We start from the raw sequence: 16,113 nt of genomic DNA, 5'->3' as shown, positions 1-16,113 counted from the left end.
ATTGTTAATCAGCATTTACAAGTTGACAGGGTCTGTCCTCAGCACAGGTTTAGCTCTGAAATACGGGCTCCCAATGACAAAGGGCACCAAAGTGGTTTCTAACAGAAGTTAATGTATCATTCCGACAATCAACCATATAGACTTCAATTTTCTATCCATTCACTCATCCACTCATTCAGTTGAGATGGACAATCATAAGACATCAACAAGTTCAAGAAACATTTAGTGATTGCCTGAATACGAGTAGCTATTCCAGATTCTGAAACACAGCAGAAAATAAACATAAATGTCTATTTAATATCTCTATGATTTTTTTCTATTCTAACAAGCAAACTAGAGCAGTTGCTGTCTCCATTCATATTGCCTTGTCCCTTACATGTCTGTGCATGCTAATCTGATTTAAATTTCCAGCACCTGCATTTCATTGCCTAAGGGGTCCCTCTGGCTGCAGGACTCCACTCTGCCTACCTGTGCAGCAAGCCAGAAGTGCCAGGCGATCAAGGCTCCCATTGGAGCAGCTCTTCATCTCTGACTGGGGGAGTTGGTGGGTAAAGACACAGCACTTGAGGCAAGGTGGCTACACTGTTCCCTAGAGGGATTAAGCTCTGGTTGCCCACATGGTAACCATGTGGGCACCTTTGGTTAGATGGATGGATGATGCACCTTTTCCTTCCTTCCATCTCTTCCCTGACTCATTTCTCCATTCTGCTAACAGTATTTCCCCAAATAAGTTAGTTGCACTCCCTCTCACTTTTTAAAGGATAAAGTAAAAGAAGCCCCAGCAGTTTCCTAATGAACGAAGAGTTTTCTCTTTCTCTGCCTCTCTTGTTTTCTCTTTCTGCCTTCTTCTTCCTGCCTTTTCATCTCTCAAATACTTTGCTCCTTCCTGCTTTTTTCTCTAGAAACCAGGCTGTTGGACTGGGGAAACTGATCTGAGTTCTATGATTCTGTGACTGATTCTATGACTTACATAGAATCTCTTTCTCTCTCTGGATTATTCCTTCCTCAACCTCTAGCCACCAAAAAGGAGGCATTCTAACTCAAAGAATTCTGGTTATTGATAAATACTTTTGTTACATAATTTTAGCATAATTAATAAGCTTAATGAAAACTATCCTTTCAAAAAATATTTTTGAGCCCTTCTGATAAACCAAGCATTTGTTAACAGTGGGTATGTATTAATGAACATAACAGACACAGTTCTTGTCTTCATGGAACTTACAGTCCACTATAAAATAAACATTTTATGACTAGCTGAAACTACCAAAAATGTAGCACTTTACTTTATAAGGCAATAAGTTGCTGATTCCAGTTAAATATAAGTTATTCGGATCATTTTGTTGTTGTAGTTTTATTTCGTTTTTAAAGAAAAGTTACAAAAGCCATTGTTGGTTTTTTTAAATAAACTTATTTATTTTTGGCTGCGTTGGGTCTTCATTGCTGCGCACAGGCTTTCTCTAGCTGCGGCAAGCGGGGGCTACTCTTCATTGCAGTGACTGAGCTTCTCATTGCGGTGCACATGTTGTGGAGCACGGGCTCTAGGCGCGTGGGCTTCAGTAGTTGCAGCATGCGGGCTCAGTAGTTGTGGCTCGTGAGCTCTAGAGCACAGGCTCAGTAGTTGTGGAGCACGGGCTTAGTTGCTCGGCAGGTGAATTCTTTTTTTTTTTTTTTTTTGCGGTACGCGGGCCTCTCACTCTTGTGGCCTCTTCCGTTGCGGAGCACAGGCTCCGGACGCGCAGGCTCAGTGGCCATGGCTCACGGGCCCAGCGGCTCCGCGGCATGTGGGATCCTCCCGGACCAGGGCACGAACCCGTGTCCCCTGCATCGGCAGGCAGTCTCTCAACCACTGCACCACCAGGGAAGCCCTACAGGTGAATTCTTAACCACTGTGCCACCAGGGAAGTCCCATCCAAGAATTCTTAAATGGAACACAATGATGACAGGGAACCAAGCAAATGTTCACCTTGTATGAGCATCAGTTACTCCCTGTGCCCTCACACAGTGACATCCATGGGAGTTACTTCTTGCTCCCAGGCTATTATGTTCCAGCTCCTAGAGTTTTCTGCTTTTTGAAGTTGTGTCTCATTCTTCATAGCCTATCAGAAGTCAACTCACAGTCTCCTCTCCAATGTTCTAATTTCAGGATTCTAAGTTTCTATGGGCCTTCACTTTGCTGAACTTCCTGACCCCCAGCGTGTCCCCCAGGATGCAGGGGCCAATCTTCACCCACCCATCGTGTTTCTGCTTCTTGGCTGTTGCCATCTTTCTCCAGGAACTGAGTCTGCACGTGCAAAAGCAGTTTTAAGTTTAAAACAAACTCGAGAAGGAGATACAGAAATTTCTCATAAATCCTTTACCCCCACACTCAAAGATAACTCCTCCCCCATTATCAATTATTAATCAATGCACCAACTCCAGAGTGGTGCGTTTGTTATCAAGAATAAACCTACACTGACACATCATAATCACTAAAGCCAATAGTTTACCTTGGTGTTGTACATTCTTTGGGTTTGGACAAATGTATAATAACATGTATCCATCACTGTACAAAATAGTTTCATGGTCCTAAAACTCCTCTGTGCTTGCTGTTTCATCCTTCCCCCCACCCAATCCCACCCCAGGCAACCATCGATCTTTTTATTTTCTCCACAGTTTCGCCTTTTCCAAAATGTCAGATAGTTGGAATCATACAGAATGTAGTCTTTTCAGATTGGCTTCTTTCACTTAGTAATATGCACTTAAGGTTCCTCCATTTCTTTTCATGGCTTAACAGCTCATTTCTTCTTATAACGAAATGATATTCACTGTCTGGGTGCACCAGTTTATTTATCCATTCACCTACTAATGGAGGGAAAAGCTTGGAAGGTTGCTTCCCAGCTTTGGCAATTATGAAAATGCTGCTATAGATATCCATGTGTAGGGTTTGTGTGAACATAAATCCCCTGTGGCTAAACACCAAGGAGAATGATTGCTGGATTGTATGGCAAGAGTACGTTTAATTTTGTAAGAAAACACCAAACTGTCTTTCAAAATGGCTGTATCATTTTGCTTTCCCACCAACAATGAATAACAGTGCCTGCTGCTTCACATCCTTGCCAGCGTTTGGTGCTGTCAGTGTTCTGGATTTTGGCCATTTTAATAGGTGTGTAGTGGTATCTCTTTGTTGTTTTAATTTGCACTTCCCTGATGACAAATGATGTGGAACATCATTCCATATGCTTATTTGTTATCTGTGCTGAGGTCTCTGTTGAGATCTTTGGCCCATATCTTAATCAAGTTGTTTGCTTTCTTATCGTTGACTTTTAAGAGTTCCTTATATATTTCGGATAACAGTCCTTTATTAGATATGTCTTTTGCAAATATTTTCTTTCAGTATGTGGCTCATCTTCCCATTCTCTTGATACTGTCTTTCACAGAGCAAAAGTTCTTCATTTTAATGTAGTCTAGTTTATCAATTAATTTTTTAATGAGTCATGTCTTTGGTGGTGTATCTAAAAAGTCACCATACCCAAGATCATCTAGGTTTTCTCCTATGTTACCTCCTAGGAGTTTCACAGTTTTGCATTTTACACTTAGGTCTATGATCCATTTTGAGTTAATTTTGTGAAGTGTGTAACGTCTGTGTTTAGATTTATTTTTTTACACATGGATGCCCAGTTAGTCCAGCACCATTTGTTGAAAAGACTATCTTTGCCCTATTATATTGCCTTTGTTCTTTTGTCAAAGACCAGTTGACTATATTTATAGGGGTCTGTTTCTGGGCTCTCTATTCTGTTCCACTGATCTATTTGTCTATTCTTTCACCAATATCACACTTGAACTTGTAGCCTTATCATAAATCTTGAAGTCAGATAGCATCAGTCTTCCAATTTTGTTCTTCTTCAATATTGTGTTAGCTATTCTGGTCTTTTGCCTCTCCATATAAACTTTAGAATCATTTTGGTGGTGTCCACAAAATAATTTGCTGAGATTTTGAATGTGATTGCATTAAATCTATAGATCAAGTTAGGAAGAACTGACATCTGTACAATATTGAGACTACCTATCCATTAACATGAAATATCTATCCATTTATTTAGTTCTTTGATTTTGTTCATTGGAGTCTTGTAGTTTTCCTCATAAAGATCTTATACATATTTTGTTATCTTTAAACCTAAGTATTTCATTTTTGGAGGGTACTAATGTAAATGGTAGTGTGTTTTTAATTTCAAAGTCTACTTGTTCATTGTTGGTATCCAGGAAGCAATTAACTTTTGTATATTAACCTTGTATCCTGCAACCTTGATATAAATGGCTTGCTAGTTCCAGAGGGTTTTTGTCAATTCTTTCAGATTTGCTACACAAATGATCATATGATCTGCAAACAAAGATAGTTTTCTTTCTTCCCAATCTGTATGCCTTTATATCCTTTTATTGCTTTATTGCATCAGCAAGAACTTCCAGCATGAAGTTGAAAAGAAGTGGTGAGAGAGAGTGGTGAGAGAGGATGTCCTTGTCATGTACCTGATCTTAGGAAAACTCTGAGTTACTCACGTTAGGTATGATGTTAGCTGTAGTTTTTTTGTAGATAGTCTTTATCAAGTTGAGAAAGTTCCTCTCTATTTCCTGTTTACTGAGAGGTTTTATTATGAATGGGTGTTGGATTTTGCCCAACTATGTTAGTGGATTCATCTATTTCTCCTTGTAGTTCTATCAGTTTTTGCCTCACATAGTTTGATGCTATGTTGTTAGGCAGATACACAATTACAATTGTTAATGTATTCTTGGAGAATTGACCCCTTTACCATTATGTAATGCTCTTCTTCACCTTTGATAACATTCCTTAATTTGCAACCTGCTCTGTCTGAAATTAATATAGCTGCTCCTGCTTTATCTTGATTATTGTTAGCATGGTACATTTTTCTCCATCCATTTACTTTTAACCTATATATGTCTTTATATTTAAAGTGGGTTTCTTGTAGACAGCATACCATTGGGTTGTGTTTTTTGACCTACTCTGACAATGTCTGCCTTTTAATTGGTGGATTTAGATCATTTAATGTTCAAAGTGATTACTGACACAGTTGGATTCAGATCTACTATATCTGATAGGTTTTCTATTTGTTGCCCTTGTTCTTTGTTCTTATTTTTCTCTTCTACTTTTCTCTGCCTTTTGTAATTTTAATTGAGGATTTTATATGTTTCTATTTTCTCTCATTTCAAAGCATACCTATTATCCTTTTTTTCTTACTTTATTTTAATGGTTGCCCTGGAGTTCACAATATACATTTATAGCTAATCTAAATCCACTTTCAAGTAACACTATCCTACTTCATGGGTAGTGCAAATACCTTACAATAACAAAATAATTCTAATTCCTCCCTCCCATCCCTTGTATAATTGTTGTCATTCACTTCACTTATACATAAATGTACATATATCAGCATATATAATTATACCTAAGCTATATATGTATATTGTAATTGAGTATATTATTAGTATTATTTTGAACATGTTATCTGTAAGATCACTTAGGAATAAGAAAAATAAATGTTTTATTTTACCTTCTTATTTCTTCTTCAGTGCTCTTCTTTACTTTTTGTAGTCTGAGTTTCTGACCTATATTATTTCCCCTCTAAGAAATTTCTTTTAACACTTTTTGCAAGGCAGATATACTGGCAACAAATTCCCTCAATTTTTGTTTGTCTGAGGAAGTCCTTCATTTTTTAAGTATAATTTTTAAGGGTACAGAATTCTGGGTTGGTGTTTTATTTCTCTCAACATTTTAACTATTTCATGCCATTCTTCTTACTTGCATGGTTTTGGATAAGTCAAATGTAATTCTTTTTTTTTTTTTCTCCAGAGGCCAGGTGCCTTCCCCATCTGGCTTCTTTCAGAATTTTTGTCTTTATCTTTAATTTTCTATAGTTTGAAGATGATACGCCTAGGTGTAGTTTTTTGGAATTTATTCCGCTTGGTGTTCTCTGGACTTCATGGATCTGTGGTTTGGTGTCTGACATTAATTTGGGGAAATTCTCAGTTATTATTGTTATAAATATTTCTTCTGTTTCTTTCTTCTCCCTCTGGTATTCCCATATGTTACTCCTTTTGTAGTTGCCCCACAGTCCCTAGATACTTTGTTCTGTTTTTTATTTCAGTTTTTGTTCTCTTTGCTTTTCGGTGTTCAAGGATTCTATTGATATAATTTCTAGCTCAGAGAATCTTTCCTCAGCCACCTTTCCAAGAAGCCCATCAGAGGCATTCTTCATTTCTGTTACAATATTTTTTATTTTTATCATTTCTTTGGGGTTCTTTCTTGGGATTTCCATCTCTCTGCCTACCTTGCCCATCTGTTCTTGCATGCTGTCTATTTTATGCATAATCAGCATATTTAATCATAGTTGTTTTAAATTCTCAGTCTGATAATTCCAACATCCCTGCCACGTCTGGTTCTGACATTTGCTTTGTCTTTACAAATTGTGTTTTTTGCGTTTTTGTATACCTTGTAGTATACATGTAGCTAGTCATGACATAGTGGGTAAAAGAAACTGCTGTAAAAAGGTCTTTAGTAACGTGGTGATAAGGTGCTGGGGGAGAGGAAGTGTTCTAATGATTAGGTCTCAGTCTCTTATGGAGCCTATGTCTCTGGACTGTGAACTTTATGAATGTTTCCCAGTTTTTTTCTTCCTCCTTAGGTGGGACAGGATGGTCAGAGTGGACTGGAGTTGGGTATTTCCCTTCCACAGGTTTAATTAGGCTCTGATAATACCCAGCAGGTTAGGCTCTGGTTAATTAGTTTCCTCTGAAGGCAGGACTTGTTAAGAAGAATGGAGTGCTCTGGCATATTTCAAAATGGTTCATTTTCTCATATTTACTGTGGGAATCTGATTGAGCTCCTGGAGGTAAATATCGCAGTATTGTGGAGGCCCCTTTATGACTGGATCCTCTGGAATTTTTAACTCTCAGAATTGTGCTCCTGCCATTTGTCAATTACAGTTCATTTTTCTTACCCCAGCACTGGTTCCCACATCGGATTCTGCTCATGAGTCTCTGCTCTGGTAAGCTGTGACTTTGTATGCCTGTCTCTCCAGTCTTAGGGGCAGCAGTTTGCCCTGTGTCTCCCCTCTTTTACGAATCCAAGAAGACTTGTTGATTTTTTAGTCTGTTCAGCTTTTTTACTTGTTGTTAAGATAGAGTGTTGACTTCCAAGCTCCTTACGTACAGAAGCAGAAACCAGATGTCCTCATTTATTTTTTTTTTAATCAAGAAACAGACTGTAATATCCATCCTAATCAAGCAATAATAAATTCATTAAATATAATAAAAATCAGGATTCTGAAAGTTAAGATAGAAACTGGAAAACCTGTTCTTCACATAGAATTTCAACACTAATAAGCAACATGTAATGGATATCTGTTGTTTAGTCTGCTCAGTGTCCTTTAACTGTTCTTCTGTTATAAATATGTAGTTTTCCTTTGGGGAGCTACTCCCTCCCCTCAATGAATATAGTTTCTAAGTTTCTATGCAACTCCCAAGCAGATTTCTTTGCCCTATCAAGGCAAAGTGTTGGACACATAACTCAAGCTAAACCAACCTAGAATTTGAATTTAAAGCTCAAGAATAAAAAGTCATAAAGTGATAGCAGCTTTTCTATCCCCCAGAGGCAAACAGAGATTGCCTCTTATTTTTTGCTCCTTAGATCTCTGGAGCAGCTCTGGTTCATGTTCTTTCTGAAATCTCATTCTTTAGCTATCTTTCCTTTAAATTTCCTTTTTGTTTAGCCAGAATGAGATCCTAATAAATTAATCCACATATACATCAACTTAAAAAGTAAATAGCTTGAAGCAATAAAAATATCGCCTACTTGTGTTGTCTATGGGTAATTATATGTAAATTTTATGTAAATTATTAATGGTTAAAATAATTCCAAATCTAAAATCAAATCAGAAATGATAGCATCACATACATTTTTTTCTGTCCATCCATTCCTCTAGCTCTGTAAGGTTTATAATTTGTCTCGTCCTCCAAAGACCAAGTCGATATTTAACACGATGGATTAGTCTGCAATACATGTTTATAACTGTTCTCAAATCTGGTCCATGATACAAAGCCTATAAAAGAGCAATATAGACAGCTGAACTCTTTATATATTTCTGCTGTTTATATTTAATCTGATTTTGCCCTATTCATTTCATCTGTCTCACCCAGTTTCTCAGATTATGATGTATTTTATTTATGTTTTTAAATAAGTTTGGTTAAATACATGCATTATAGAGTGGGTTAATCTCCCTAAAGTTCAGAGAACATCATTTTGAGTTGCTCTGTTATTACATACTCATACTTCCCATAAAAAAGAGGTTTTGGTGATGGGTGATAGGAGCTTCCTAGGCTGGTGTACAGATTTTTATAATATGTAGCCCACTTAGCCAGGAAAAAAAATAAAAGTTTTATTAAGGCATTACTCTGTAATGGATGATTCTTACCTAAGCTATCCACTCTGGGTGCTCAAATCCTTGTATTTTCTTTCTCTTGAAAATTATATATTTATGTATTGTACCTATTTTTCACTGGATATTTTCAGATTTTACTTGTTGATTTCTAAAAACACCATCAATATTAAAGAAAGTAATCCTTTTCAGCATATGTGCAAATGTTGTTCTGTCAGTTTACCTTTAATCTGTGACTATATTTTTCTGTATGTTCATTTTATACATTCTACTATAATACACTTTTTTTTTTTTTTTTTTCGGTATGTGGGCCTCTCACTGTTGTGGCCTCTCCCGTTGCGGAGCACAGGCTCCGGACGTGCAGGCTCAGCAGCCATGGCTTACGGGCCCAGCCGCTCCACAGCATGTGGGATCTTCCCGGACCGGGGCACGAACCCACGTCCCCTGCATCAGCGGCCGAACTCTCAACTACTGCGCCACCAGGGAAGCCCTATAATACACTTTTTTAAATTAAAGTATAAAAATTCATCTATTTCAGGTTTTTTTTTTTTTTTGGTTTTGTAAACAGCCAGTTCCATTTTATTTACCAATTCAAATATTTTTATTTTCTAGCTCATTAATTTCTCTACTTATCTTTATTAATTCCTTTTTTTTAAGGTTTATTTTCTCCTTCTTGGCTTCTTGAATTAAAGACTTAATTAACCTATTTTCATTAATTTTTTACAAATGTACTGAAGTTCATAAAATTCCTTCTGAGTCCACTTTCCTTTGATGTGCTTTGCATACCATTATACAAGTAAAAACACTAAAGCATAACATCTTTAAATGACTTTCCCACGGTCCTATAGTTAGTAAATTGCAGAATTGGTTCTGAATTCAAAATAAGGACAATTCAGAGCCCACACTTTTAATTATATAAGTATTCCTCTTAATTTACTTGAATTTCACATTTTTCACCCATTCTGTAAATTTTTGTTTTGGTTTCTTTCCTAGTATAGTTACTATTACACTTATGATTGTTCTTGCTCTTATTTATTTTCTGTTTTGCGTGATTCTTGGAAGATTGTTTTTATTATTTTATTTTTCTTCACCTTTTTAAAACACTATGTTTAAGCCTATATTTTTTAATTTATCAAAACTATCAATGAAATAATATTTCTTGATTTACCTAAATAAAAAAATAAATTAGCATAATTTCACTACTTTCCTTTTCTCCTTCCATCTGAATTCCATCAGAATCAGGCAGATTCTGAATGTTTGCTAATGTCTTTCAACATTTAATAACATTTTCCAGTGTGTATTTTTAATCTGCCTTTTGTTCAATAGGCTCTTGTCATTTTGTTGTTGTTGTTTTGTTTTGTTTTAAATAATGGATTGGTCACACTTTATTTATGGTTTTTAATTTTTTTTTAAACATCTTTATCAGAGTATAATTGCTTTACAATAGTGTGTTAGTTTCTGCTGTATAACAAAGTGAATCAGTTATACATATACATATATCCCCATATCTCTTCCCTCTTGCGTCTCCCTCCCTCCCACCCTCCCTATCCCACCCCTCTAGGTGGTCACAAAGCACCAAGCTGATCTCCCTGTGCTATGTGGCTGCTTCCCACTAGCTATCTATTTTACATTTCGTAGTGAGGTGGATGGACCTAGAGTCTGTCATACAGAGTGAAGTAAGCCACACTTTTGGAGCACTCTCCATAATGTGAATCTTAGCAGAAGGCATAACTCACTTCCTACAATTTGAAGCCACAAATCAGTTGCTCATGATCCAAGCCTCCTCTGTTGCTGGGATGCAGACATGTGACAAAGCTTCCTCCATTATCTACACCAGACTCAGGTTTTCACTCGAAACTAATAATGCTTTTAAAAGTGAAACAAACAGTGAGAAATCTATTTGTGTGGTAGAGTAACCGTGGCAGCAATATCCATTTTCTAAGGGTAGCATTGGTGGAAGCAGAACAGGATTCAGCATTTGCAACAGACTCTGTGCAGGATTTGACTGGAGTCCAAGGAGCTATCTAGGCTAGCCTTCATCATTCCTTCATGTTCCTGAGCTTAATTCTTCAGACCTCTGCCCAATATTCTAGTCAATACCTTTCTGCTTAAGTCTGCCAGTAGGTTTCTTTTGCTAATAATTAAGAATCAAGCATTGTTTTAATTGTATTCTTAGAACATGAGGCAAAAGGTCCCTGCTTGAAGTGCTGCTTAGTTGAATGATGACATTTGCTAAGAGAGCAGGGGCATTTGGTCAGTCACCAAACCCAATATGAGTGTTTTTCCTCTGAATTTAATAAATCCTCTTTTGTGGACACAACCTGTCTTGTGAAGAAACTCTTCTCAGATCTGAGGCATTCAGAAGGCTACCTAGGAGGTTTTCATGGTTAAGAACTTGGGTCAGAGAAAATGGCAATGGTCCATCTGTGTGGTTCTTATTATAGCATGCCTCTCTGCCAGCCTTCTGTACAGAAATATGCCTCAGTTATGATGCTATGTCATCTCAGTATGTGGATCTTTCACCATATTTCTAAACGTTTCTCAAGACAGAATTAATCAGAAAAATGTACAAATTGATATTTACAACAGCAATATTGAAATAAAAGACAATGCAAATTACTGATTCTAATTTTCCAATCCATGTTGATTTAAAGTGTAAATGTATCATGCTTATCGTATATCAGGATTTAAAAATATTTTCCAAATGTAAGTCAGCTTTTTATTTGATATGGTCATGTCTTTTTTTAAAGTAATGAATTGACTGCTTGTTGGGAGGATTCCACTACCATATGATACTTAGTGGAACTTAATTTCTTTGATTACTAGCAAGAGTAGCTTCTTTCATGTTTACAAGCCATTTATGTTTCTCCTACTGTGAAGTACTAGTTCTTCTACCTATTTTTGCCTAGGCCTTCATTCTTAGCAGCATTGGAAATCACTGATCTAACCCTCTTTATTATACTGTGTCTGAACTTCCTTGATCTAGCATATTCTGGTTTTCTTCATACCTCTCTAGCTATGGAATTCATTTGTGGAATCCTCATCTCTGCCTTCTCCCTTGAGCATTGGTATTTCTCACTCTTGCCTTTTCATGCCTCTCTCCTTACTTTACATATGTTCTCTGGACAATGACATCAATTCCAATGTCTCTAGACAGTATCACTAATAATGATTCTCAAATCTATGGATGAGGGCAGAGTACAGAGGGTATCCTTGTTCAGGGACCTGAATCAAAATGTGTAGAAAAGATTTCCCAGATTTCACATCCTCTCATCCCATTCTCCACCATGTTGAAAATAATTTATTCAAAGACATGTGCCAGGGAAGTTCTAGACCTTGTAGATTAGTGAACAGAAAAGACAAAATTCCTGTCTCACAATGAGTTACATTCTGATGGAAGGAAAAATAATCCAATAAACAAATATATATGTATTAGGTGGCAGTCCGTGGTATGAAGAACAATAGTGTTTTAAATGGAATAGGGAGTGACCAGAGTAAGTGTTATTTTTTTATAGGGTAGTATGGGGCAGGCTTTTTGATAATGTAACAATGAACAGAAAGACGAATGAAATAAGAGAGCCATGCAGTCACCTTGGGAAAGAGCTTTCTCAGAGATAAAATGACAATCATTGCCAAATTGAGCCACTTTTATGGGTGGGATGGTTTTATATTCTTCTTCAGGTGTGTTAAGGTGGAAAAAGTTTAAGAACTACTGACGAATCTCAAATGTTTCCCTATGGCCCAGTCTTCCTTCTGAGCTTAGACTCATATACCCAACTGCTTCCCAGACATCTCAAGGATGTTCCATAGGCACTTCAAACTCAGTGTTGAAAACTCGACTCTGTCTCCTTTCCTTTCCTCCCACCTCTCCCACTCACTCCTCCGAAGTTCTATATTTCACAATCATCCATCAGGTTGCCCAAGACAAAAACCTAGGATCCATTCCTGACTCTTCCAGCTCCCTTATCTCCAAATCTAATCAAACCCAATGTCCTACCTACTGTGCAATTCTCCAACTTTGCCCCAAGCCACCACCATCATGCACTGGATTACTGAAAAAGCATACTAGTTGTTCTTTCTCTAATTTTGCCACCTTCTTTCCCCAATTCATTGTCCAGAGTCAGTAATTTTTCTAAAATAAAAAATCTCTTCATGTCACTGACCTGCTTTAAAGTCATCCATTCCCATACACTATGTATAAACTCCTTAGCATGGTTTTTAAGAACATTGTTAATCTGCTCCTACCTTCATCTTCCTCTACTGCCACTGTCCTCCTCCCAGCCAGCCCCCTAAATGTCTGTATCGTCTAAGGCCGTTGAGATTCCCTGGGCCTACAACTCTCTCAACCTCCCCATCTACATGACAAAACACAACTACCCTTCATCCTCCAGATCTCAATTTGTTGACACTACCCCCACACTAGACACAGTCCTTTGGGTTCAGTGGTCTTTCTAAGTTCTCTAATAATACCTAAGACTTAGTTACCTCCATTTCTATCTGGACTATTTGCTCTATACATCAGGTAAGATATCAGATCTAGTAAATAGTAACTATGATCACATTTCTTAAAAAGTGTTCTGGAATACATTAATACAGTTCTCCCAGTACCTGAGAGTTAACACATTTATGTAATAAAACTATTCCATACGAGGTCACCAGTGCCACAGGTCCATGAATGGGCTTCAGAATTTTCTTTTTATTTCTTATTGGGTTTTTTTTTAGATAATGAGAGGAAATCCATACTTTATCAAATTTTCAAAGGATTCTGTAACCCCCAAAAGAATAAAGACCACTGACCTATGCATGGGATATTAAAACTCAGATTTCTAGGATTTCTCCAATTTTATTTATTCAACAAATATTTATTCAAAGCCAATTTTGAACACTTTTTTATTGCAACCACCAGCCATTCAAATGTTTTAGAATTTCAGTATTTTTGACAAACAGCAACTGGACATATCAACTTAAGACTAAAATTTTAAAATTTAAATTATAAATATTCACGGAAAAATCTTTAAGTTAAAATCTTAGAGGCATTACACTGAGGAAAATACTGTTTTTGTGTCTTTAGGATTTTTTTCTGGATCATATTAACTTATACCAAAACACATGCAAACAAACAACATAGAAATTTTAAAAGGAAAAGGATATTTTTAATGGTGGAAATAAATAATGCTGATGGTTAAAGGCAGCAATTTCTGTGGTCTCCTTATGACTGATATAATTCAATGCTGCTTCATTATTTCTAAATAAACCCAAACTAGAGCATTTCACAGGAAATGGTGGAAACTATACAGTCTCCTGAGGTACTTTAGAGCAACATTCTAGCAGATATTGTCTACAGCCACAAGCTCTGAAGTGCCAGCCGAACAATATGACTATGTAAGTTTCCCAGTGGAGGGATTCCCACAGTGCTGACAATTATCCAGTGATTTGCTGTGCAGCCTTTACACCAGAAAGTCTATCAGGAATTCCCCCAACAGCAACACTGCACAAGGCTCAGTCCTGGAACCGGACTATGCATGCATTACAGGCCTGCCACATGACCATTTCAACAGTAAGCAGAACAACATTAACTGTATCAGCAGAGCAGCCATGCAACATACACACCAATGGTGGAATAAAAAAGAAAATCAATGATCATAACAAATTTCACAACCAAATCAAAGTAAACAATCTAGTTTATATTTGCTCAGACCCTTGAAAAAGGCTTCTCATTCTTTTTATCTCAATTCTACCTCCACATAGAAATTCAACATTTTCCTTGCCGAGCTCTCCTTTTCACTATCATCTTGGGCTCACTCTTGCTCTCTACGTTTTCTAGACCCATTTTGTCCCAGAGGTTATGGATGATGCTACCGTTCTCTCCAACATCAGGAAATGCTAAAATTAAGTTAAATTATAATATAAGTATATTATCATATACATAATATCGTGTATGATATATTTATTTATATATGTTTATATATATATATATATGAATAATTAGAGTGCCCTGATAAACTTCTACAACTATATTTTGTTGAATTAATTCATCCATTCTAAGACATTTGTGGAATAGCTACCATATGCCAAGCACTATTCTAAGCCTTTGGACATGGTAGCAAACAAGACAGAAAACAATATAAACATATACAAACAAGAAAATAAACAAGAAAAACAGCAGATAATAAGTGAATATAGTTAAAATAAGAGAGAATGCATGTATCAAAACAGTATGTGGTGCTATATAATATAAAAGTAAAGAGTATGTACTCCCAAACAGGTCACAGAAATTGTAGTGCCCATGACAGAGGTGTAAACAAAAGGTCAAAATGTAGAGGACTGGGCACAATAACGACCAAAAATAGAGAGCTCAGCTCTGCTTGATGGACCAAAAAAGGTGTCTAGGTATGAACACTTAAGCAACATCTTAAAGAATGAGTTGGAGTTTATCAGAAAATTAGGAAGAGTATTCCAGTCTGAGAGAACAGTATAAAAACATAAGATAATAGGAAACAATCAGGGAATTAAAGGATTTGGGCTTTGCTAGAGCACAGGGTATTAGTGAAGAAGTGTCCTGTGATGAGGCTGGACAGTGGGAAATGGCCAGACCAGGGAGGCCATGTGTACTATGTTAGAGAATTCATATTTCATCTGATAAGAAACATGGGGCTTTCAAAAGACTATAAAGAAATGGAATAAGGTCATCAGAGTGGAATTTCCTCAACTGCAGATGACCGATTAGATGGGAGTAGGTCTACAGGCAGGGAGGCCAATTAGGAGACTACTGCAGTTCTCCATGTGAAGAGTGATGAATAGGAGCTATGGTAAGAGCCCAGAGAGGAAGAGCAGCACAGGAAATGTTAAGGAAGTGGTGACCAACTGAATATGGGGGTAAGAAAGTTGAAGGAGACTAAGAAAACTCCAGGTGTATAGCTTGGACAATGGGTGGTGGGACAGTCCACCAAAATAGGTAGTACAGGAAAGGAAGAACTTTGTGGAGAAAGAAAATAAGTTCATTGAAGGCTCCGTGGAGTTTGGTTTAACTATGGACCTTGCAAATGGGGAATTAAATGCCTAAATCTAGAGCTGGAGAGATAGGTCTGGGATAGGGCCTTAGATTAGATTAGGGAGCAATCAGCTATAAAGTAGTTTAAGTTGATGATATAATATGTAGAATGAGCATGGGCTTTGGGGTCAGACAAGGGTTTGAATTCTAGCTGTCACTTACCAGGAGGGCAACTCTAGTCAAATGACTTAATTTCTCTGAGCATCAGTTTCTTCACATATAAAATGTGAAGCAGAGATTTCACAGAATTACTGAAAGATTAACTATATGGAATGCTTACTTATTGTCAGAGTTTTACACGCATTATCACATTGAATCATCAGAACTACAAATGTATGTTATATGTACATATTAATGCATGTACAAATATACACACGTCGATAGGCAAATGGACTAACTTCTAACAGCAAGCCTGTATTCTCAGAGAAATTCATTCAGGGTGCCCAATGAGAGGCCATTTGGGGGGGGGGTCCTCCCAGATAATCCAGGAATTCAAGTGGGCACTCCTGATCTATTCTTCTATTTCTAGTTGGTTTTCCAAATTCCTTTATGAGTAGCACAACTTTAGTCCTCAAGGTGAAACATTTTTGGATTCTCTCAAAGTTTTGCCAAAATCCATCCACTCAGGTTCTTCTG

At 37.1% G+C, this 16,113-nt stretch overlaps 1 protein-coding gene across 1 annotated transcript in view; it reads right to left on the bottom strand.

The window, feature by feature from the left end:
- Nucleotides 1–16,113, bottom strand: part of IQCM (IQ motif containing M) — a 350,482-nt gene that overhangs the window by 194,020 nt on the left and 140,349 nt on the right. Inside the window, exon 12 of the mRNA XM_060298710.1 lies at nt 7,946–8,090. Within this exon, the coding sequence (XP_060154693.1) occupies nt 7,946–8,090 (145 nt within the window). The remainder of the gene's footprint in view (nt 1–7,945; nt 8,091–16,113) is intronic.

This window comes from Globicephala melas, chromosome 5 (assembly GCF_963455315.2).
Source record: "Globicephala melas chromosome 5, mGloMel1.2, whole genome shotgun sequence".
Classification (NCBI taxonomy): Eukaryota; Metazoa; Chordata; class Mammalia; order Artiodactyla; family Delphinidae; genus Globicephala; species Globicephala melas.
This window is presented reverse-complemented; position numbering and strand designations above follow the sequence as displayed.